Source organism: Carassius carassius, chromosome 1 (assembly GCF_963082965.1).
Source record: "Carassius carassius chromosome 1, fCarCar2.1, whole genome shotgun sequence".
NCBI lineage: Eukaryota > Metazoa > Chordata > Actinopteri > Cypriniformes > Cyprinidae > Carassius > Carassius carassius.
The window spans coordinates 41,289,693-41,313,988 of NC_081755.1; the positions used below are offsets into that span (position 1 = coordinate 41,289,693).

Consider the following 24,296-nt stretch of genomic DNA (forward strand, 5'->3'; position numbering starts at 1 on the left):
TGGTGATGCTTTTTGAATGATAGTGATACCCTTGGGAGGAGTGTCTGTGGCTTCCATTCCACTCTCTTTAGCAGACAGCTACATGTTATTCATCTTAAAGTGTGCTCTTCCATTTAGTCCTCTGTATATTGGTAGTGAGTCCTTCTACTATTCTGAGATTGTGCAGAGCTGCAAGCACACCCATGTATTCAAGGGATAAAAAGCTTTAATGATAAATGGGTCTGAATCTTAGCCTTTGGGAAAGCAGCTGCTAAAAAAAATAAAAAAAAAAGCATAACCTTTTGTATGCACACACACACACACACTCGTTACTGAAATTTCCAAGTTCTAGGTATAAATAATTGAGGTGTATTTGAATTCTCTCAGAAGACCTTTTGGTGTGTCTCAATTAAGCACAAAAATCAGAGGTATTGAAGGTTAGTGTCAGTGTCAATTTAATGTAGGGGCAGAGGCGCTGGAAAGGGTTTTAGAGTAGAGCGTCTGGAGGTGGGCAGGTTGTGATGTCACTATATAAAAATACAGAGCCTGTGAATGCTATTTAGCATGCACTGATGTTACTCAATCTCCAGTCATGTTACCTACTTATTATTCAAAGTGTAATGTACTGGAGTCTGGCTGTTAAAGGCTGTGCAGTAAAACTCAATCCCCTGACCTCAAGAGGTGCACTAGTGACTGGCGCTAGAGGCTGCAGTCTTTAGTGTCCTTTTTAGCGAGCTCACCTCCCATGCAGTCTGTCACTGGGTTCAAGCCTTGCTCAGAAGGGGCCAAGCGGAACTTTTTGCACTGGTGTCCTGACCCGGATAGGGGGTGAATCCAATGGAGTCCAGCTGGTGAAGGCTGTGGAGTTAACTTACTCCCCTGACCACAAGAGGCACACTTTCGACTGATGTTAAAGTCTGTTTCTTTGTTAGGACACCCGCCTCTAATGCTGGCTGTCACCTGGTTCAAGTCTTGCTTGGAACAGGCCAAGTGGAACTGGTTGCACTGGTGCCATGAACCGGATAGGGGGTGAATCTAATGTAGTCTTACTCGTAAAGGCTGTGGAGTAAACTTACTCCCCTGACCACAAGAGGTGCACTTGCGACTAACACTTGTTAGGAGGGTGTGTAGGCGTTGTGAAAAGTGTAGGCATTTCGAAAAGAAAAGGCACACCTAATTCGAACTGTTTTTTTTAAAGCCATTTTTTTAGGTTGCACATGTACCTGAAAACTCTTGGGGTTGAGGCTGCGTGGATTTTCAGAGGCAGTCTTCAATTTGCCATCTACTGTTTTCATGAGGTTCTCTGTGTCCCTCACGTACTGCAGGTCTCTGTACGTCCTCAGATCTAGCACCTCCATGGATTGAGTGATATTCTGAACCTGTTAAATACCACAAAACACAAAGTCAAAACAATGTGAGTCATCAAGGCATGCTTTTTGAGGACACAACAGTATGACGCCTTCAATTTGTTGTAGTTCAAATCAGCCATCCTACATATTCAGACCACCCACTGAGCATCTTGCCCACATCAACACACAGGCGATGGGAATGAGATTGCTGATCAGCACACACACCTTACTAGCTCCAATATACTCCCACATACTCTCAGAGGCCGCAAACACACACATAGACATTCACACACCCTCCTCCTGGCTGCTCTTAAGAGAATCAAAAAGGACAAGGATTGCATGCTGGTATTCTCCTCATGTCCACACTGATGTGCATGAGGGCTCTTGTCTAATTAGCTGATCTGCATAGCTGTCAGACCCAATGGTCACACTTAGCACTGAGGATTGTGGATGTTTGGACTCGGGACAAGGGTTAGGTGGGATCACATATTCACTCTGCATTCAGTTATTGTTTGTCATGCATGTCGCTGACTGCTCAGGAGGACTGAGCAGATACACGCTCTCGCACAAACAAGAGGCTGGGTGGTGGTGGTTTAATTCTGAACACATCTCTCTCAGAGAAGGACTGACCCAGGTGTCCTCATTAGTCTGCGTTTTATTAGGCAGTAGCATTAGTGCCTCACTGCTGCTGGCATAGCCCCACACACATTTTATTGTCTAAGTGGTTGAGTTGTGTTGCTCTACGATTGTAGATAAGGTGTTTAGACCCTTACAAGGGGGCAAGGCAGGATTTAAGATAGCATTTGTGGCAGGATTTAAAGAGATAGTTCACTCAAAAATGAAAATTCTGTCACCATTTACTGCCCCTCCTGCTGTTCCAATCTTTTTTTAATGACTTTAATACTTCTGCAGAACACAAAAGAAGATATTTTGAAGTCTCAGCTGTTTCTGTCCATACAATATTGAGAAAGTCGTGGGGTCGAAAACTCTAAAAAGGACCACAGTCATTCTGATAAACCAGCTGATTCTCTATTCACTCTCAAATCAAATCAAAACATTGGTCAATGTACATTACATATATGCAGATGACATCAAATATGGCAATGCAAAAATCAAATATCTTGTTCACATGACATTAAGAACTATTAAACCTTGATGTTAGTTGAAGTTACACTTTAGTTTGTTTACATCAACTGATGCTTTGAGAGTGATTCAATTTCTAATCTTTTTATCAAACAAAGAGATTGTATCACTTCAGCAGACAATATAACAATTGAATCAAATGTATTCATTTCATGCAACCTCTATGTCATTTTTGGAGCTTGAAAGCTTTTGGACTTTCATAATATTGACAAACAGCTGAAAAATTCTTCAAAAATCCTTCTTTCATGTATTTCATAAGAAATAGTTTGGAGCAACATGGTGGTGAGTGAATTATAAAGTTTTGGATGAACTATTCCTTTTAAGATAGTTTGTTTGGGGTATAAACGGATAACTCTCAAAATTGTAATTTAAAGTAATGTAATTTATGATATATTGCAGATATTTCAGTTGTTAATGTCCATATAGTATTACATTTAAATTTAGTCATTTAGCAGACGCATTTATCCAATGTGACTTGATACAATTGATGATAATATAACAGAAGGATAGTATTACAGTGAGGTCAGTGGTGTACAAAACTTTCAACCATTAATTCCTTTGTATGATAAACAGATTGATCCTTTATTCCCTATCACAACAAACATGGTGACAAATTTCAAACATCAATGACATCTGGACAAGTGACTTAACTAAGTTGACAAGTGAGTTAACCAACCATGTCAGTTGACGTTCGTGACACTGGACCACAAAACCAGTCTTAAGTGGCAATTTTTCTCAACCCGTGGTTGAATATGCAGGCAAAGCTTTGAAAAATATAGAGGTGCTGGTCATATAATTAGAATATCATCAAAAAGTTGATTTCACTAATTCCATTCAAAAAGTTAAACTTGTATATTATATTCATTCATTACACACAGACTAATATATTTCAAATGTTTATTTCTTTTAATATTGATGTTTATACCTGACAACTAAGGAAAATCCCAAATTCAGTATCTCAGAAAATTAGAATATTGTGAAAAGGTTCAATATTGAAGACACCTGGTGCCACACTCTAATCAGCTTATTAACTCAAAACACCTGCAAAGCCTTTAAATGGTCTCTCAGTCTAGTTCTGTAGGCTACACAATCATGGGGAAGACTGCTGACTTGACAGTTGTCCAAAAGACGACCATTGACATCTTGCACAGGGAGGGCAAGACACAAAAAGTCATTGCAAAAGTGGCTGGCTGGTCACAGAGCTCTGTATCTAAGCACAATAATAGAGAGGCGAAGGGAAGGAAAAAATGTGGTTGAAAAAAAGTGTACAAGCAATAGGGATAACCGAAGAAAAACCACAGTCATTCTGATAAACCAGCTGATTCTTTATTCACTCTCAAATCAAATCAAAACATTGGTCAATGTACATTACATATATGCAGATGACATCAAATATGGCAATGCAAAAATCAAATATCTTGTTCACATGACATGAAGAACTATTAAACATTGATGTTAGTTGAAGTTACACTTTAGTTTGTGTAAACGTTTACATCAACTGATGCTTTGAGAGTGATTCAATTTCTAATCTTTTTATCAAACAAAGAGATTCTATCACTTCAGCAGACAATATAACAATTGAATCAAATGTATTCATTTCATGCAACCTCTATGTCATTTTTGGAGCTTGAAAGCTTTTGGACTTTCATAATATTGACAAACAGCTGAAAAATTCTTCAAAAATCCTTCTTTCATGTATTTCATAAGAAATAGTTTGGAGCAACATGGTGGTGAGTGAATTATAAAGTTTTGGATGAACTATTCCTTTTAAGATAGTTTGTTTGGGGTATAAACGGATAACTCTCAAAATTGTAATTTAAAGTAATGTAATTTATGATATATTGCAGATATTTCAGTTGTTTCAGTCCATATAGTATTGCATTTAAGTTTAGTCATTTAGCAGACGCATTTATCCAATGTGACTTGATACAATTGATGATAATATAACAGAAGGATAGTATTACAGTGAGGTCAGTGGTGTACAAAACTTTCAACCATTAATTCCTTTGTATGATAAACAGATTGATCCTTTATTCCCTATCACAACAAACATGGTGACAAATTTCAAACATCAATGACATCTGGACAAGTGACTTAACTAAGTTGACAAGTGAGTTAACCAACCATGTCAGTTGACGTTCGTGACACTGGACCACAAAACCAGTCTTAAGTGGCAATTTTTCTCAACCCGTGGTTGAATATGCAGGCAAAGCTTTGAAAAATATAGAGGTGCTGGTCATATAATTAGAATATCATCAAAAAGTTGATTTCACTAATTCCATTCAAAAAGTTAAACTTGTATATTATATTCATTCATTACACACAGACTAATATATTTCAAATGTTTATTTCTTTTAATTTTGATGTTTATACCTGACAACTAAGGAAAATCCCAAATTCAGTATCTCAGAAAATTAGAATATTGTGAAAAGGTTCAATATTGAAGACACCTGGTGCCACACTCTAATCAGCTTATTAACTCAAAACACCTGCAAAGCCTTTAAATGGTCTCTCAGTCTAGTTCTGTAGGCTACACAATCATGGGGAAGACTGCTGACTTGACAGTTGTCCAAAAGACGACCATTGACACCTTGCACAGGGAGGGCAAGACAAAAAAGGTCATTGCAAAAGAGGCTGGCTGGTCACAGAGCTCTGTATCTAAGCACAATAATAGAGAGGCGAAGGGAAGGAAAAAATGTGGTAGAAAAAAAGTGTACAAGCAATAGGGATAACCGAAGCCTGGAGAGGATTGTGAAACAAAACCCATTCAAAAATGTGGGGGAGATTCACAAAGAGTGGACTGCACCTTGAGTCAGTGCTTCAAGAACCACTATGCACAGACGTATGCAAGACATTGGTTTCAGCTGTCGCATTCTTTGTGTCAAGCCACTCTTGAACAACAGACAGTGTCAGAAGCGTCTCGCTTCAAAAAGGACTGGACTGCTGCTGAGTGGTCCAAAGTTATGTTCTCTGATGAAAGTAAATTTTGCATATCCTTTGGATATCAGATTCTGGAGGAAGAGATGAGAGGCACACAATTAACGTTGCTTGATGTCCAGTGTAAAGTTTTCACAGTCAGTGATGGTTTGTGGTGCCATGTCATCTGCTGGTGTTGGTCCACTGTGTTTTCTGAGGTCCAAGGTCAACACAGCAGATACCAGGAAGTTTTAGAGCACTTCATGCTTCTTGCTGCTGACCAACTTTATGGAGATGCAGATTTCATTTTCAAACAGGACTTGGCACCTGCACACAGTGCCAAAGCTTCCAGTACCTGGTTTAAGGACCATGGGTTCCCTGTTCTTAATCGGCCAGCAAACTCACCTGACCTTAACCCCATAGAAAATCTATGGGGTATTGTGAAGAGGAAGATGAGATATGCCAGACCCAACAATGCAGAAGAGCTGAAGGCCACTATCAGAGCAAACTGGGCTCTCATAACACCTGAGCAGTGCCACAGACTGATCGACTCCATGCCACGCCGCATTGAAGCATTAATTCAGGCAAAAGGAACCCCAACTAAGTATTGAGTGCTGTACATGCTCATACTTTTCATTTTCATACTTTTTAGTTGGCAAAGATTTCTAAAATTCCTTTCTTTGTATCGGTCTTAAGTTATATTCTAATTTTCTGAGATACTGAATTTGGGATTTTCCTTAGTTGTCAGTTATAATCATCAAAATTAAAAGAAATAAACATAAACAATATAATATACAAGTTTCACTTTTTGAATGGAATTTGTGAAATTAATCAACTTTTTGATGATATTCTAATTATATGACCAGCACCTGTACTAATATATTAATTTTGCGTTTTTGCTTGATATAAACAAATAAATATGACATGAGCAATTTCAGATTATTTTCTATTTAGTAAAGGCTTTATGCAGATTTGTAGTTTAGGCCTAAAGGAGTGTTTTTCCCCTGCCAAACATTTTAGTGAAGTATTTCAACTATTTGAAATTCAGGAATCTGAGGGTGCAAAAAAATCTAAATACTGAGAAATTCACATTTGAAGCTATCCAAATTAGCAAATAGCAATTCATATTACTAATCAAAAGTTTTGATATATTTATGGTAAGAGGTTTACAAAATATCTTCATGGAACATGATCTTTACTTAATATCCTAATGATTTTTGGCATAAAAGAAAAATCATTAAGTTTGACCCATACTAGGTTTTTTTTTTTTTAATCATTTACCCCCATGTTGTTCCAAACCTGTAAAAGCTTCGTTCATCTTCTGAACACAATTGAAAATATTTTGGGTGAAAACTGGGAGTCTTGAGACTGTCCCATAGACTGCTAAGAAAATAACACTGTCAAGGTCCAGAAAAAGTATGACAAGAATATTTTTTGTACGAGAGACTGTTGACAAAGGAATTGTTGAATAAAGTCGTTATTTTTGTTTTATTCGCATTGCTAATCTAAGTATTTTCATCGCTTCATAATATTATGGTTGAACCACTGATGGCAGATGGACTGTTCTGACGATACTTTTCATACTTTTCTGGACCTTGACAGTGTTATTTACTTGGCAGTCTATGGGACTTTCTCAATCCTCCCAGTTTTCATCCAAAATATCTTAAATTGGGTTCTGAAGATGAACAAAGCTTTTACAGGTTTGGAACAACATGGGGGTAAGTGATTAATAAAAATATTTTTGTATTTTATATTGTGGTAGATTGGCTTGACTGTGACTGAGTCATGTGCCTTATTGACTCACTCTGTCTGGAGTCCCAAATTTGTCTTCTCAGGAATCCCTCTCCAAACTGCTTTAATTTCAGCCTCTATTTCTCTGCTTCTCTCTTCATCTCTGCTTCTGTGACCATCAGCTGTGCTCATTAGCTCGTCAAACAGCTGCTTCTCATTGTAGTGTGATTCTAAAGCTTTCTCTGATTCATTGAGCATGATGTTGATGGGGACGTGCGGTTCTTAATAGGCTGCTGTTCACAGATGAGGCTGGAAACCACTGAGGGCTTGGTGAGGAAGGAGGAAATGGGGGCCAGTCAACTATCTCAGAGCCTATCACTCTATTTATGCCGACACTCTGCATTTAACTGCCAATCGATTGAACTGTGCATATCAGCAGACTCAATACCCAGTCGTTTCTCTGGAGCAAAACATCTCTCTCTCTCTCTCTCTCTCTCTCTCTCTCTCTCTCTCTCTCTCTTCTTGATTTCTTTTTTTAGATTTCAAATTCTGTCCCTCACTACATATGGAAAAGAACAAGGTTATATTTGTGTGTTGGATACTGCCAATGGTTGACCAGCTCCATCAGCTATGCTAACAAGGTTGAGTTTCACCAAACAGACCGACATAAAACCACCACTTGCCAGCAAAATCCAGTCTGAACCAGCATGGAAATGCTTGCTAATCTAAGAGTCTTTTTAACAGGGCTTTCCATCTCTTTCCTTTTTACTTCACACCAAGTCAGAATGTGGTCATTCATGTTTAATAGAGTCTTTTGTGTTCCACAGATGAAAGAAATGTATGACACAGACTTTGAAAGACATTCTGTCATCATTTGCTTACATGTAGAGGCTAATTTTCATTTTTCTACTATCAAACAGGCTTTATGTGTGAATCTGAGGCTTTTTTTAAAGCCCTGTGCATTGAGTGCTCCATTTCCTGATTTAGGATGTACTTTACAGTTTTTTTCAGTTGTTCTTTGCCTGGTCTTAGTCTAATGAGCACGATTAGTACAAAAAACATCCTAACGGCTCAGCAGAATGAATCCAATTTCACAGCAGTATTTAGGACACGTCCTCTTTTAGGCGGTTGTTTGCATCATGTACTTTCACAAACTTTCTCTAATGGAGAACAGTATTATGCAATGTTTGGCATCCATGTTTAATGACTGCGAAATATATGTACAAAATATTACTCAACTAGGATTTGCTCTTGACAAGTGTGTGTCCTTTAGGTTATTGTGCATGTAAGAGACGAATGTCACCTTCTCCATAAGCTGACGGAGCTGTCTGCTGCGTGGGTCTCGATTACACATGTTCTGTGCTGGAGCCACAACTGTGCAGATACATTTCCCATCTGCGTCCTGTGCCGAGCTGTAGATCTGCCAGCCCTCCTCTGGGCTCGGATACAGGGCCTGCATAGAAAAAGACATGGAGAGATTTAAAAAGAGAGATAGCAAAAGGTGCATGGAGAGACAGAGCAAAATGCATGAGCAGAATAGAATATGGCATCTGTGAGAGGAGGATGTTTTGATAAGCTTAGACACTTGGAGGAAATAGAGCTGCTTTGGATCGATAATGCTGCTTTTTCATTGGGGGTGGAGTCAGGAGATGGATGTCTTGAAACAATGCATAGACTCTCTCTCACACACACACACACACACACACACAAACACACAGAGAGATGTTTGCTTTTTATCATAGTGGGGACTTTCCGTTGACTTCTATAGTGGTGTCTTTCCACACTAAAGCTCACACAAACCTTTCTGCTTTTTCATTAATAGTATAGCAACAATTTAAACTCAACATTCTGGAATAATATTGAATATTAACCTTTCATACTTTTGATTAAAAGAGGTGATAGAGATGTATTTATTTAAAGTAAATGGGGACAATTTTGACAAACAACAAAAATGTCAAGCTTTTAAAGGCACTTACATTAATTCTTCTGGAAAGAATGTGTATTAATTGAGCAGTAAAGCTGTTTAAATCATTTTTACAGTTGGGTTTATGGTGTTGGCTTGGCAACAAAGTTGTAAAAGTGGAAATATACAATTAGAAATCAATTTTTAAACTAATCATTGTTTATCTCCTTTAGCCATTTAATTTAATATTTTATTGTATGCTGACAATAAGTGCCTCGCTGTAGCCCAGGAAGGACAAATGGAAATAAATTATTGTGCTAATCAACATTTACACAAATGCCTTTGATTGAGCTTAACTTTTAGAGAACACAATTAGGTATGTTTATGAAGCTGATGATTTCAGGTTTTACTGTGGCTGCACAATAAAATTTCTGCTTCTCTCTCGATTTATTAAGCATAATCATCTGCAACATTTGCCCACTGGTTATTTATCCTGATAACTATATTTTAATTTGCCATTTGTGTTATCTTGCATTGGTAACAAGCCTCCACAGGCTTTCATTGTTGTGGTTGCCAGATTTCAATCAGAGCTTTTTCCATAAATCGATGAATTTTTTGCTTGCAACTTGCAAGCTGACATTCTCTTGACTTGTGCATATGTGAAAAGTAAAAAAAAAAATCTGGATTAATAATTAGATTTATTTGTGATTAACTGTTTAGGCATTATTGAGCAGCTCTATGTTTTAGAGACTATCCTTTAAAAGGTAAATGAAGAATAAAGCCAGTTTGGAAAAGAACAAAAGGATGTCATTAAAGATAAATAGCATTTACAAGAAAAAGGAGCAGCAATAAAATGTCTCCTTCTGCTCTAACCTTCCCGTTTTCATTCTCTCCTACCCTCTTCTGTGTTTTTCACTCTCACGCTTCACCCTCTCTCTCCCCACACTTCCCCGATCAGATTAAATGGACAGAGAGACTATGTGATTGGAGAGTAAAGCAGCCACCCCATGAGCTCACGGTCACATCCTGTCACTCCTGCCAATCCCTGCCATTCTCTGCTCTCTTTCTGTTTCCTTCCCTTTTTCACTCCTTCCACATCACTCCTTTTCCTCCATAGTCTGTCCTCTTCTCACCTTCCTATCCTTCTCATTTGTCCCTTTTTCCTGTATCTTCAGCTCTGTTCGTCCCTGAGCAATCTCTCACTCACTCTCTCGCTCACTCAATGTAATTCAAATTATGGCAATTCAACTCAATAGGGATGGGACGATAACCGGTTTTATTGATAACCGTGATAAAATGTGCTGAAGGTTAGTAATATCGTTTAAAAATGAATTATCATTAAAACCGTGTTTGATTATCGCGGTTTTAATAACTCACTATTAAATCATGTCCAGCCAGCAACAGTCTGACGCAAGCGCAGCGCACAATGTTTTTTTTGTTTTTTTTCGAGAAGGAATGGTGAAAGTCAGTGACTTTTCTATGCTTTTCTATGCTTCTACACTTTTCATTGTAAGGAAGGAAATGCCACAGAATTTAATCTTTCTTTAAATTAAGTGCATAGAGTTGCTTGTTTTATTAGTTGTTTGTTGATTATTAAATATAAAACTTGCTGAAATGTTTTCAGTGTGAGCATCAACTATTTTTGAACACTTTCATCTCGTTTCAACAAAACTGTGATAATATTGATAATCGTGATAATTTTAGTCACTATAATCGTGATGTTAAATTTTCATACCGTCCCATCCCTACAACTCAATAATGCTTTATTAGCCTGCCAGGCAAATGTAATTTCACAAAATCAAAAGGAATCGATTTGCAGATGCAATAAAGAATACAGGTTTCACAAATACAAATGATCACAATGGATGTTATTCAAGTCAAATTTATTTGTATACCTCTTTACACAATGCACACCGTTTCAAAGCAGCTTTACAGAAAATCTTACTGTTATGTCTGGAGTGACTTGCATTCATTGTTGCATGTTTTTCATTTTGACGGAACAATTTATGGCTTTATGAATGATGACATGTTGTTGTGTAATTGTGAAATAAAAACAAAAAACTAACAATTATTATGCTAATCAAAAAACAATTCTACTTGATAATTTATATATTTTGCTGCCATTTATATTGAAGTGCAGTTTTATAATTTTATGAGTTTCTCTGATGAGTTTCTCTGTAAGCATCACAGAGATTTTGTTTGAGGAAAAACAACGAAGTAATTTTTTTTTTGGAAACCAGCCATGTTTCATCCACTGCTTGTCTCTAATGGAAGCGCTATGCTCCCTTAAAAAACAACTCTGCTTCCATCAAGCCAAGTCATTGAGTTTCATTCGACTTGAATTCTTTATTAGTCAAGTAATATGCAAAATTTTGATCCCTTTGAAGGTCTGTTTTCATTCGTTGTGGAGCTGCAATTCATTTGAACCATCTAATGGCGCTTGTCTTTTCAATTTGATCGGTTTGTTGAATTTGAAGATGCAGGCAAAACATTGATTGTTGTTTTGATTAATTCTGGCTTGAGAACATTTCTCTCTTGGTATCCGTTTCTCCAATTTATTCGCCATCTCTATCTCTCCCCTTGAGCACATTTTCGTTTAGGTAGCATTGGTTACCTAACGTTGTCATTAACAACCTAGCTTTCTCTCTCTCTCTCAAAAGAAGCAAAACAAAATAAACAAAACACAATTGTGACGAGTGGGGCGGGGCCGAGGGACATGGGAGCGAGGCCGGGGGAGTGATTGGAGATGAACTACACCTGTTCGTCCCACCGGTCTCGAGGCCCATGGAGGAGATGGAAGGATATAAAACTGGAGCGACGACAGTGAAGGACGAGAGAGGACCAGGCCTGGGCTTTTAGTTGTGTTTTGGTTTTTATTTTATGCGCACCAGTCGTCCGTGAGGGGCTGGTGCGCTGTTTTGTGTTTATTTTTGTTATTAAAATGTTTTTGATTGTTCGCCGGTTCCCGCCTCCTTCTTCCGGATGAATATGAAGGTTGATATCATCCCAGTGGTGCCGAAGCCCGGAAGAAGGAGGCGGGAACCGGCGAACAATCAAAAACATTTTAATAACAAAAATAAACACAAAACAGCGCACCAGCCCCTCACGGACGACTGGTGCGCATAAAATAAAAACCAAAACACAACTAAAAGCCCAGGCCTGGTCCTCTCTCGTCCTTCACTGTCGTCGCTCCAGTTTTATATCCTTCCATCTCCTCCATGGGCCTCGAGACCGGTGGGACGAACAGGTGTAGTTCATCTCCAATCACTCCCCCGGCCTCGCTCCCATGTCCCTCGGCCCCGCCCCACTCGTCACAACAATGTAAACACAATGAAATTAAATTAAAAATTAAAGGTCTAGAAATGCACCAAACTGTTTTTTTTTTTGTTTTTTTTGACCCAGTAGATTATGACACACATAAAGTCTCCCCTCTCAGACCGGTGAAGGTGCTTGCAAAGCCTGAAGGCATGAGAGGCAGACACACATACAACTGCTGACGCTCAACACACACACACATACACGGTTCCCAGTGGTTTAGAGTCACACTCAGATTTGATAAGTTTGGTCTAGCTCAAAGTCATTAGCCTTGTTCCTTCTGTGCATCTAACCTCTTGCTTGTACAGTACACATTGATTTGCATAATAATGCAACATACTGTTATAAATGGCCATTTTCCTGTCCAGTCTGGCATTCAGCGGCTGTCAAACCTAGCAGGGTCCCCACTTCGATTAGCAGAGATTTTCTGTGCTTCGTGTCACTATCATCAAACACTCGCTGAAACTGCTGGATGGAATTTTCCCAGGTGAGCCGATACAGAAATCCAGCCTTCTCCGTGAGATGAACACAGACAGGTCTGCCGGTTAGTCTCTGAGACATGGCCCGCTCTGTTGACCAATCGTAGCCGATGTGAAACTAGCCCAAGCGTGTCTCGCTCTGGCCTGAAAGAATGCACTCTTCGAGTGTATTACCACCCTAACATTTCTTCATCAGTCTCATTCCCGTCACGTCAGACTTGCGACTTAGTGTCTGAGCACGTCAGATATGGTTACCGTTGAGCTCTGGCTCAATCTATACGCCAATCTGCTGCCTGCAGCCCCTTCATCAATCATCGGTGCGGTACATGCACCTCACATGTTAAACATTGGTAAGGCACGTGTGTCCATCCGACGGGTGGAAGATATGAGCCGGGAGGCCAATGGGGAGCTGTGCTTTCACATAAATATGCTTTCTGTTCATTAATGTTGCATAAATGTTGAGTTTTAATTTAAGAACTGATTAGAATCACCCCTGGACTCATTACCACCCACCAATTCATTCTGCTGTAATTTCCTCTCATCTACTGCTAATGGCAGAGTAGAGAACAGGGGGCACACACACACACACACCATTTCACTCACAGATGGGTGTAGCATCTTGTCCTTATTCAGATCTTCTTATCCAGCATCTGTACTGTATGAGGGAGCGTGTTATGGAATAGGCCAGTTATTTATGAACAAACAGGTCAGAGGAAATGAGCCAAGGTTTAATTAGTAATGGTTGTGCTGTCATGGTTGTGCTGAGTATCCGCGTGCGCCTGTTTTTTTTTTACTTCTCATTTACATTTAACAGCCTGCAAATGATCAGATTACTCTGTCAGTAGTGCGCAGTCTGTTTGCTGGCATTTAAGAAGACGAGCAAGTGAATGAGTTGCTGATCATACGTTGTGTATCTTAACCAGGTGCGGCACGATAAAGCAGAAGGCAAAATATGGTATGCCTTCTATGTTCATTTTAGTTGTTGTCCTAACCTGCCGGGGTCATGGTAAGTGATGAGCAAGACATTTTGTCAGCTGCTTGGTTTCTATTTCTGTCTGCAGTCAAATCACATTGGTTCAAAATCCCTGGATACTCAGTCATTTTTTCCTCATTTAAATAGTTGTACAGATGGAAATTAATAGTAGCTAGTTAAAAATCATATACACTTACATGAGATAATGCTTAATAAAAGCAGTTTTGCTCTACATTAAGAGGGTCACCTCAAGGGGGTGGCCATGTTTAATCACATGACTCACTTTCACCTCTATTAGAGGATTCAGTCACTTGTGGAACAAATTAATCATGGCTGACAGCAATTATGCGGCTGACAGCTCTTCAAGTGTAGTCTGAAATATCGTAATTACAAGTTTCATATACATGAATGACCGTGCAAGTCCCATTTACGGGTGGGAAACTCGGAATTCCAGATGATACACGAGTGGCTGGGTGGTGACATTGAGGGTTGCATTTAAATTTGAAACATGGTGGAAACACAAATCTATTATATACATAATATGTCTATATACTTATCTATAATATGCATAATACTTCATGAAATATAGCATATTTATGCTATGCATAAGTAATAAAAATGAGTAGTCAGAATTCAGATAGTTGTGTTAATTCTTAGTTTAATAATTGTTAGTTTAGTGTAATAGAATTGTTTTCATTAAGGCTACTTCTGTGTTGTTTCTGACTTGAATATGTGACGTGCCACGATAACCAATGCACAACTCTTGAAGGCAGCATTAGAGCATTTCTACAATGACATTCTACGGTTACTTTTGGGGATTTTGTAATGCATTGATAAAATCAATTATCAATTGTAATTATCAGCTGAAAATAAAAATAATTGCATGTGAAATTGTGTCTGTGTAACATGCAAGGAAAACATCCAATCAATAATGTAACTATACAGCTATATAAAAGAAAAAATGCATTTCTATGGACAAAATGCATCTGGAAAATAATGGACGACAAAGACTGAGCTGCTAAAGGAAAACTGCACAATCAATGCATAAGACCCCCTCTTCCCTCTTCAATACAATGGTAAATGGTAAATGGACTGCATTTATATAGCGCTTTCAACAGACCACATGGCCATCCAAAGCGCTTTACAATTTGCCTCACATTCACCCATTCACACACACATTCTCACACCGACTGCGGTGTCTGCCATTCAAGGCGCCATCCAACTCGTCGGGAGCAGCTGGGGTTAGGTGTCTTGCTCAAGGACACCTCGACACTTGGTCAGGTGGAGCCGGGGATCGAACCACCAACCTTCCGGTTTGTAGACAACCTACATGAACCACTGAGCCACTGCCGCCCCGACAAACATGAGAATGCTTTATATTGAAGAGGGAAGAGGGGGTCTTATGCTGTTTCAGTGTAATCTACACAGTTAAAGAGTTGAATTCTCGTGCCAAACATGGCCAACGTTTCAAAAAACGATTTGAACATACGATGGAGAAATTCTGTATTTTATGCACTTCTTCAGGTTCGTATGATTTTTTTTTTTTTTTCGAAGCATGGACCTTCATGACATCATGAAGGGCAGGATTTCTTGTATGGGCATTTCTCTCAGAAGAGTGCACAGACACACACATCAACATGTTATTTGGCTCTGTTAGTAACAAAGGAACTTGTGACCATAGTTGTGTTTGGGAAACACACCCCAGACTGAGAGCGAGAGCAGGAGCATGCCCATCAACATCATCGGCAGCGCTGCACAGGACTCGCTCAAGATAGATGTCTCTAAAGCAGTGTGTTTTTGGATGTAAGGGAAAGATAACTTTGTTCAGCTCCCCAAAGAACCTAATGTTACGTGAACAGTGAATGCAATTTAATTTTCCGGGGCACAAACAGAGTTTTGCTAGTGTTTATTTCTTCCTGTCATTTTGGTGACGAATATTTTATTCGGCCCATTTCGGCACTGGATTTGCATATTGTTTGATACTGTATGATGGGGCTGTTCCAGCCATAAAAGATCCCGGTCATGATTCAAACTCTTCGGAGATATGAAAGATGCAGTACAACTCTGTAGGTACTCAAGGCTAACATGAGATTGGGTGAAATTGTGTGTTATGTCCACTTTAAATGCTTCATAAGCAGACTAACCAGACCACAATATACATTGTGCTTAAATATTTATTAATAGAAATTATATAAGTTTATTCAATTTTCTTAAGAGTTGACACAGTAAAGGGACTATTGTAATGCACTATACATTGAATATAATTATAATTGTATGTTCTGATGAGTAAATAAGTGTGTTCCTCCTAGTAATTGTTCAATTTTAATGAAGTGATTTTAACTTCTGCTTTAGAATGATAGACAGTTAGTTTTATTCTAACGTTTGGATTTTTCTGATTAACCAATCAATCAAACAGATTAATAATTAATCGATTATTACCTAACCATTAGTTGAGGCCCTGTTTGTCACATTGTACTGTATTTTTAGTGGACAGCAAGATTTATTTTCACTGGAGAGCTGTTTTGTTGTACCTGGTCAGAGCACTATGTGAGAGCCTAAATTTGTTTTGAGCTCTGAGCCTTTACAAGGATAAGAGCAGCATTGAGAGAAAAGACTGATGGGAGATCAGAAATCAATTTGACACATTTCACCCAATAGGGATGACATCAAGGCTGAATGGTGTCCTAGGCACCACAGAGGAATAATCAGCAAGTTGAGAGCCTAAACTGATGTCCCACAGGCCCAAGCTCACTTAACCAACATCTCATTTGTACTCCAACACAAAAATGTCAAGTGAAAGGCATGGAGAAGAGCACACTGATAGCTTCACCGAGAAATCCAGAACAACAGATCAAAAGGAGGAAAGAACCTGGTGTGAGGGCAATAGATAACAAGATGCCGCAGCTAGTGTTTGTGTGAGCGGGAGGGATAGAAACACCGGGAAAAAAAACCTGAGAATGAGAGAGAAAGAGAGAGAGTGAGTGACAGCACCAAGTGAAAGCAGAGAGCTGCTGAGGGGGAAGATGCTGAGGTCTAATTTCAGTCCTAGAGTGGCAGTTTCTTACTCAGCCGAACCGCTGCCAAAGCCTGACACCAGCTCCATTACGTGCCCAGCCCTCATTGTGAGCCCCACACGCTGCTCGACCTTTACCAGCCTCGATACCACAGTCGGATTTTCAGCCCTGGCTCGGTTGGAAACCGTCACACACATCCCACACGCTCCCTACTGTGGAGAACCACCCAGGTATTGATGTCCAATTGCGACAAAGGAAAGCTGATCAATAAGCATTAAGAGCAGGAAGTTCAGGTCACCTCCCCTCTCTGGGCTTCCTCTCACTCACCATTGCCACTTCTGCTCATGATCTCTGGCTGGCCTTTACTTTGAGGTCGCTATTAACACATTACGGAAAATATTAACCAATTACAGAGGCCCGCTTGGCCCCCGAGATGTATGTGGGTTTGAACCTAGGGCGGTTTTCATTAGACCGAGCTCTGAGCTTGGCACTGTAGTCTGTGCGTAAATAAGTTCGTAAATCTGTAGGCTCCATTTCATGAAAGTGACAGGAAGTCTATTACAACTTTCATAAAAAGTGTGTGGGAGATGGCCACGACTTGTTTTCTACAGAAAGACCTTTATTGGTGCTCTGTGAACCCGGGTTTCCACAGTAACAAGGAGAGAGAAAATTGCCTTATTTTTCTCCTTAGATGTCCTTTAGTGTGTTTTCGTTTTTCTGACCTTTTTTTTTTTTTTTACCGTTCTCTCTTCATCTCTCTTTTTTATCAACATAAGGCTTTGGAGTGGAGCTTTGTGATTACATATTACCCTGAAGCCCAACACTGGCATCTGTCTCTACTCTAAAACATGGATGCAAGCTTCTGCCATGGCTCTGAGCACTTCTATCATAGCATACTTCCATAACACTCATGAACAACTTTAATATATCCAGTACTCTTGTAAAGCACAGATGCTGATGCAAATGAACATGAATGTCCTACATTCACACAGTTGCTAGTGTACCCTCTCTAAGCTCTTAGACAAAAAAATAGAGCAGAATAAAACCGGCGAACGAGATATTACTATATTTGCCCTCTGAGAGCATTTAGATGCTCAATTTCCTGCAGGCGCTCTTAAAGACTGCCATGCTTCTGCCTCTGAAAATAAGGATTCAGCTAGCAATTTTGAGTATGGTATTGATAATGTGACTGAAATGTTGGAAGAGCTTTCCCTCCAATACGGTCCTGCTTCCTCATATCTGCAAAGGTGCCACTCAAGGGACTGATGGGATATAGCATCAACATGATTTACAGTTTATTTTTAACTACAGGAATATTAATAATTATGTGGAGGTTTCTCACAGTCCTTTAGCTTGTCATCAAAGACATCAAGAGTAGTTTCCTGTTAATCAGCACCTTTCTGAGGTGGAACCATAAGGTTTATATTACATTGAGAAAAATATTAGGCATTAGCATTTAAATTAATCTGAATGGCAGATGCTGGGCTGCCATCTTATTGGACCACATAACTTTTTAAGCTAATCACCTGATCTGTACATAGTAACTCTAGGGCTGCAGCAAAATTATGTCATGCCAGAGCTGATTGGCTGATTCACCATGGTAACAAACATAGTCCCAAAACTTTCATTAAGATATCCTGAGATGTGACTCAAAGGCATCAGAATGGAAAGAATAAACATTTTAAGGTCCATTACCTGCTTTTAAGAGCACTCCAAATCATAATTGTGCATTGGCCAAACACTGACGTTATTAAAATGAATATATGTGCTTGGAAATATAACTGTAGTCAAAATACACAGCTAATTTTTAGGGACCGCAAATGGAGAAATGTGCTTTTCACAGTCAATTGGTAACAGCATCTACCAACATGGGCTAATAAGGCTTATCAGCAACACTTTGACCTTTTCTATCCGCCTGTAAAGAGTAAATAAACGTGAAGACTAAGGTGAGTCTGATTAGATGTCCCTTCTAAGGCTGTAAATCTCAACGTTGTCATCTGTGGGTGTGTGTGACGGTGACAGCAGCCAAAGTGGTTCAACCTCACTTTCATTTAGAGATCCCTGGTGGGCAGCAACAGCTGAGCAGAGCTGTGTTTTGGTGCTTTCACAACAGACACATCTGAGCCGCTTCAACGAAAAAGAAAAAAAAAAAAATTCCAAAGCTCCATGTTTCCAATTCCCAAAGAGTCAGTAGAGTTTAGCAGAATGTTGTTTCTGGTGCTTATTTATGCATATCGGTTTCCATGACGTTCCTTTAATATTTTGGTCCAATGGAAATGAGAAACAGCGGCTGATATCAGCCACATGGGTATGTGGCTTTGTTAAGCGTTTGTGTTCATTACACGTTTTCTTGCAAATTGTCCTACAGCTTCTCACTCGCCTCTCATTTATTTCTCATAATCGAGGAGACAGTTAGTGTCAGACTCACCCCTGAACCAGCAGTATTCGCCACACACATTCGCCTACACGCATACATGGAACAAAATCTTTACCCAGCAATTATTATGGTATTAAGACATTCCTGTCTACTTGCTTCAGTGCAGCTCTGCTGCTCTTACTGTGCATGTGTAAAGGTAGTTTATTTACATACATGAGTTTTTGATCCTTATAGGTGAAGTGTAACTTAAATAACAAGTAATTTGTAGATTAACTTTCTAAAAAACGTGTGACTTTGTCGTGCTTTGTCACATTCAAGCAATCCTAGGTGTTGTGGTCAAGATTTTGAAACCCAAAAAAGTTCATCCATCCATCGTAAAAGTATACTCTGCATGGCTCTGGAAGTGAATAGAGGCTTTCTGAAGAGGCTTGCGTAAGAAAAATATCAATGAATCTGCGTATGACAGTTACAATTATAAACACATCTCTTCAGAAGGCCTTTGTTAACCTTTTTAAAAAGAAATAACATTTTACTTGTTAGGAACTTATATGGCCACTAAGACTGCTGACTAGTGAGATAATATGCTCAACATGGTTTCTTTTCTCCATCTCCGAGATCCCTTTTTATATAGTCCTTGATCTATGGTACATTTGAGAGTATCATCTCAATTTCCCTCGAATCACCACGATTAATTACTTTAAAATGACAACATTTATGTCCAGATGCTCATATTTTTCCAAGAATATATTAAACAATTCTATGTCTGGTTGACGCATATTAAACTCGACACAACAACATAATCAGATAAAATAGGAATAAAGTCATGAGTCTGAGTCATCTTTTGTTTAATATTTATTTCCCAGGGGTATTTATTCAACTTACATTTAAACTATCAAGTTAATAATGCAAAGGAGAGCAAGTAGAAAATACAATATTACTTTAATAATAAAATAACCAAAAAAAAAAAAATTTACGTGGAGAGTGATAATGCCCAGCCAGAAAGGCAAAAACTGAATTATAACTGCCACCCGAGCTGACGCAAAAAGTTAATTGTGAAATGTTTGCGCTTTGTAGAGTAAAGTACCGGCAGTTCAAGCATTTTCATAATCTCTCATTTGTATAAAAAGACTTTGATTCTCAAACTCATTCTTGTTAAGTACAGCGCAGTTGTCATCGGAAAAACCTTTACCTTGCAAGCGCCAATCCGGAAGCCAGATACACAAAGTGTGAAAAAGGCTAAATGTTCATTTCTAGTCTCATTCAAGAGATGCGTAATAGCGCCACCTATTGTAGAACAGTGAAAACACAAACACAAAATTCTGTGTTTGGCAGGGAAGTGTTGTCTCGTGAATAATGGGAAATTCCGTGTTTGGCGGGGATTGAGTTAACCCCCTGGAGCCATGTGTAGTACTTTTATTATGAATGAACACTTTTTTTTTAGGCTTAAAAAAATCTCGATTCCCATTCACTGCCATTATAAAGCTTGGAATAGACAGGACATCTTTTAATATAAATCAGAATGTATTTGTCTGAAAAAAAAAAAAAGTCACATACACCTGTGGTTTGAGGGCGAGTAAAATGGGGTAATTTTCATTTTTGGGTGAACCATCCCTTTGACATCAGCTTCATGTTTAAACAGCTCCATGAATTAGGGGTGAGACTACCTGTTTGAACATTGGGATAAAATGAGGGTAGGACAGAATAGGCAGTGGGAAAAGTGAGAGCATTTTTAAAATTCGGTTTGGTGTGACTAGTAGTGGAGAAATTGCACACTTCACCTCCAAGTGTAGTGATGATCTTTACACGTGACGAGTTCACATGAATTAGCAGCTGAGCTGAGGAGGGCAAAAAGAGCAAGTGAAGCGCAGTGTGATTGTTGCTCAGAGCTGATGGAATATGGCACACTTAACGTGCAGCACTGACATGACGGTAGACTGGACAGTCATGTGGGTCCCTAGATCATCATGGCAGCATGGAAGACAAGTTGTTTTGAAGAGAAGAAAGGGCTTCCCTGCAGCCTGCTATGAGTCCATCAGTCACTCTGCTTCACAGACCACACCTCCATTCTGCAGCTCATTTCACATGATCATCACCTCATCTCAAGAACAGAGGGATGCATCTCTCTTTCTGACTGAGAGCAAGCTGCTTTTGAGATTAGATTTGGAGTCTTTACAAAGCCAGATCGCTTTGGATGGGTTCACACTTATCACAGAGAATAAATTAGTCCCTGGCATGAGAGTAACATCTGTCTAATGCCTCAAATCTAAAAGCGAAAGCCTTCGCTTCAGGGAAGATTGTTTTTTTTACGTATGCTAATTTCCCCTTGGTTTTTTCTTGAGGTGAAGTGAGGCAATGTTTTAAAGTGATTGCTTGAAATGAGATACAGGGAGGTTCACAAATGCTAATGTGTTTTGGGTAATGATGACTACCGATAGCGGAGCTTCAATGGGTGCCACTTTAGCTAAATAAATTAATGTCCTGAACAATTTTGGCTCATTTTCCTGTAGTTTCCACTTTGCAACTATTTAATGCATGCATCATCAAATTTATGGAGCTTGTACCTAACCTGAGCTGTCGATTTGTGTAGCTTTAAGCCCTGAATTGAAAATGGCTTTTAAATGCCAATTGTCGCAAATTGAAATGAAATTTTAATCAAAATGGCAAGCAGGATGCAGAATTGCAGTGCAAATGATTGATTGTAAACAAGTATTAATTAAAATGAACTGAAATTCCTGAAGTTCACGTGACTATAAATTTTAACTTATAAAGCACAGTTTGTCAAGATAAACTTTAAAGGTTGATTCGACAGAGCAAGTTTGGTATATTTTGAAAAAACTTAGAAGGTATTGAAGGTAGAAAGATCAGAATGAAAGACTGCTTCATTTAACAGAATTGCAGTTCGGTACATTACTCATCCTGTCATTCTGATTCAATTTAAATTTACATTCATTAATTGAAAGGGAGCCAATTCTGAATTTCCTGCTTGGCTTCCTCTCATTTACCTACATACCAAGCTTAACTTCTGGTGACTGGCATTTGGATGTACAGTATAGTACTCGAAGTGGACCATTTTATGGCGTGATCATTGGGTGCACACAAGCACATTTCTACAGTAGATGAATAATCTGGCTTGATAAGAAGCAGTGTTGGCATTGAGTGTAGAGTAGGAACATCCATCCCTACAGCTTTTAGCTTGTGGTGAGTAGTAACAGTCTTCCAAAGCGAGTGTGAACAAGTAAGATAGTTTCTGCAGACTCCTCTTTCTAAGACAGATGGAAATCAGCAAAGGCATCCTGACTGACCCAAACGACCCCTACAGCATCTCCTCTCTCATCCAGATGGAGTGTCATCCCTGGCCATAAGCAAAGCTTTTATTGAGGGGCAGATACCCCAGGGTCTCTCAACATTAATGATCCAGAAAACATTACAGGGATCACATCTCACTCTCTATCCACCCTCTTCCACCTACTCACACCTGGTCCCATTTTTCAATACCCAACAAAAGCATACACACTCACACATGCAATCTAATTACTCGCATGCTGGCAGAATTGTGAAGGTTTAAATTTCAGCAATTGCTTACTTAACAGCCTTCGAAGATATAACAAGCTGCTTAGCTCTAGAGTAGTACTTTGATTTTGTTCTTGTCTTTCGGTGTTTTACTATAAATGTGACAGCTTTGACAGTGCCAAAGGCTCGGCCTCTCTCCCACAAGGCACTTAATTCTGTTAAAGACAGAAACCTAGTGCACAGTTTTCACGAAAAAGTACAGTGGATTCGATTAAAAAAGGAGCATGAGGGAGTTGGAAAGAGAGAAATGGTGCCTCTCTGGAAGAAAAGAGTTGGCTCAAATGCTATTAAAATCTAACCTCATGTCTCAGGAGGACCATCACCTCCAGCAGACGAGACACTGCCTCATGGAGAAAATCCTGCCTCCCTGTCTCTATTTGACCTGAACATCAGTCATGATGCACTTAACTCCTCTCCCCCTGCCAAGTGAGGATGTCCTCGCAGGAGTCATGAATCTCACCGGGTATAACTTCCTCGTCTATCATCTCCCACTGAGAATCATTCACCCACAGCAGCCATCAATTCCTCTGTAACCAACCCCCAAAGCCAGACACGCATTCAATTTAGCTGCCTCTCACCCTGAAAATCCCTCTAAAAGCCTGTCTAGCAAATCTTTGAGGATTGCAACCGCAGAGGAGTGTAACTACTCTTTAACACAAAAGGTCCTGACTTATTGGCTTATTCGGATGAGCAAACAGACACACCGAGAGATAAACAGACAGAAAGAGTAGAAAAGTCGAGGTTTACGCACACTGACGATCCTTTCAGAGGTGCCTGCGCGGGAGATGGTCGTTCCGTTGAGCCCCACCAGCGAGGGCAGCGTCTGGGACATCCAGTTGGTGACCATGGCCATGGTGCTGAGCACCGCGCCAATTTTCAGGAGCGGAACGCTCATGTCGTCCCCCGGCCGGCCGCCTGGCCCTAGTGCCCCCCCACACTCCCTGGCGCCGGGGTCCAGATGCAGTACGCAAGAATGGACACGAACCTCCCTCTTCCTCCAGCCAAGGGACAATCGGCTGCACGTGTACAAGAGAGTCTCAAAACCAGCTCACACGTACCAGCTGCTTGGATCCGACAGCATCACAGCGATGCACGACACACATTATTCTTCAGCCAAAGAGCAACTGCCAGTGCCTGACTCGCACTTCTCTGCTCCCTCTCCCTCCCTTCTCCTCTCTCTCTCTCTCTCTCTCCCTTCTCTCGCTCTTTCAAGATGCCGCGCTGCGCATTGGCTGCATCTGTCTCTCTCTTTCTCTCCCTTCCACTTCCCTCCCCTCCCCTGCCTCTCTCCAGCCTTGTTTCACATCCATCCCTCTTTTTCTTCTTCCTCTCTTCTGGCTCCTCTTCGCCTCTTGATCCCTCTTTTTTGTGAGCACCAAAAAATCAGAGAGGCAGGGGAGATGCACACCCCCAGATCTTTGGGCAACAATCAGCTGTTTGAAGCCGTCACTGTTTGAAGGGGTTGTCTTCCCTCACAACCGCACAGAGGCGGCTCACAGTTCGAGCTAAATTAGGATCTCTTTCCATGGGTGTATTGTTTGTATGTG

General features: G+C 39.8%; 1 protein-coding gene across 2 annotated transcripts in view; it reads right to left on the bottom strand.

Annotated features, from left to right (window-relative positions):
- The window catches only part of olfm2a (olfactomedin 2a), a 68,279-nt gene that overhangs the window by 7,603 nt on the left and 36,380 nt on the right, over nucleotides 1–24,296 (bottom strand). Inside the window, exons 1-3 of one of the 2 annotated variants that reach the window (XM_059559307.1) lie at nucleotides 23,501–23,927; nucleotides 8,422–8,571; nucleotides 1,203–1,358 (exon numbers count right to left, since the gene is read on the bottom strand). In XM_059559307.1, the coding sequence (XP_059415290.1) occupies nucleotides 1,203–1,358; nucleotides 8,422–8,571; nucleotides 23,501–23,644 (450 nt within the window). In that variant the 5' untranslated portion in view covers nucleotides 23,645–23,927. Of the gene's footprint in view, nucleotides 1–1,202; nucleotides 1,359–8,421; nucleotides 8,572–23,500; nucleotides 23,928–24,296 lie in introns of those variants that run through there. The other variant, XM_059559308.1, reaches the window with a different exon arrangement.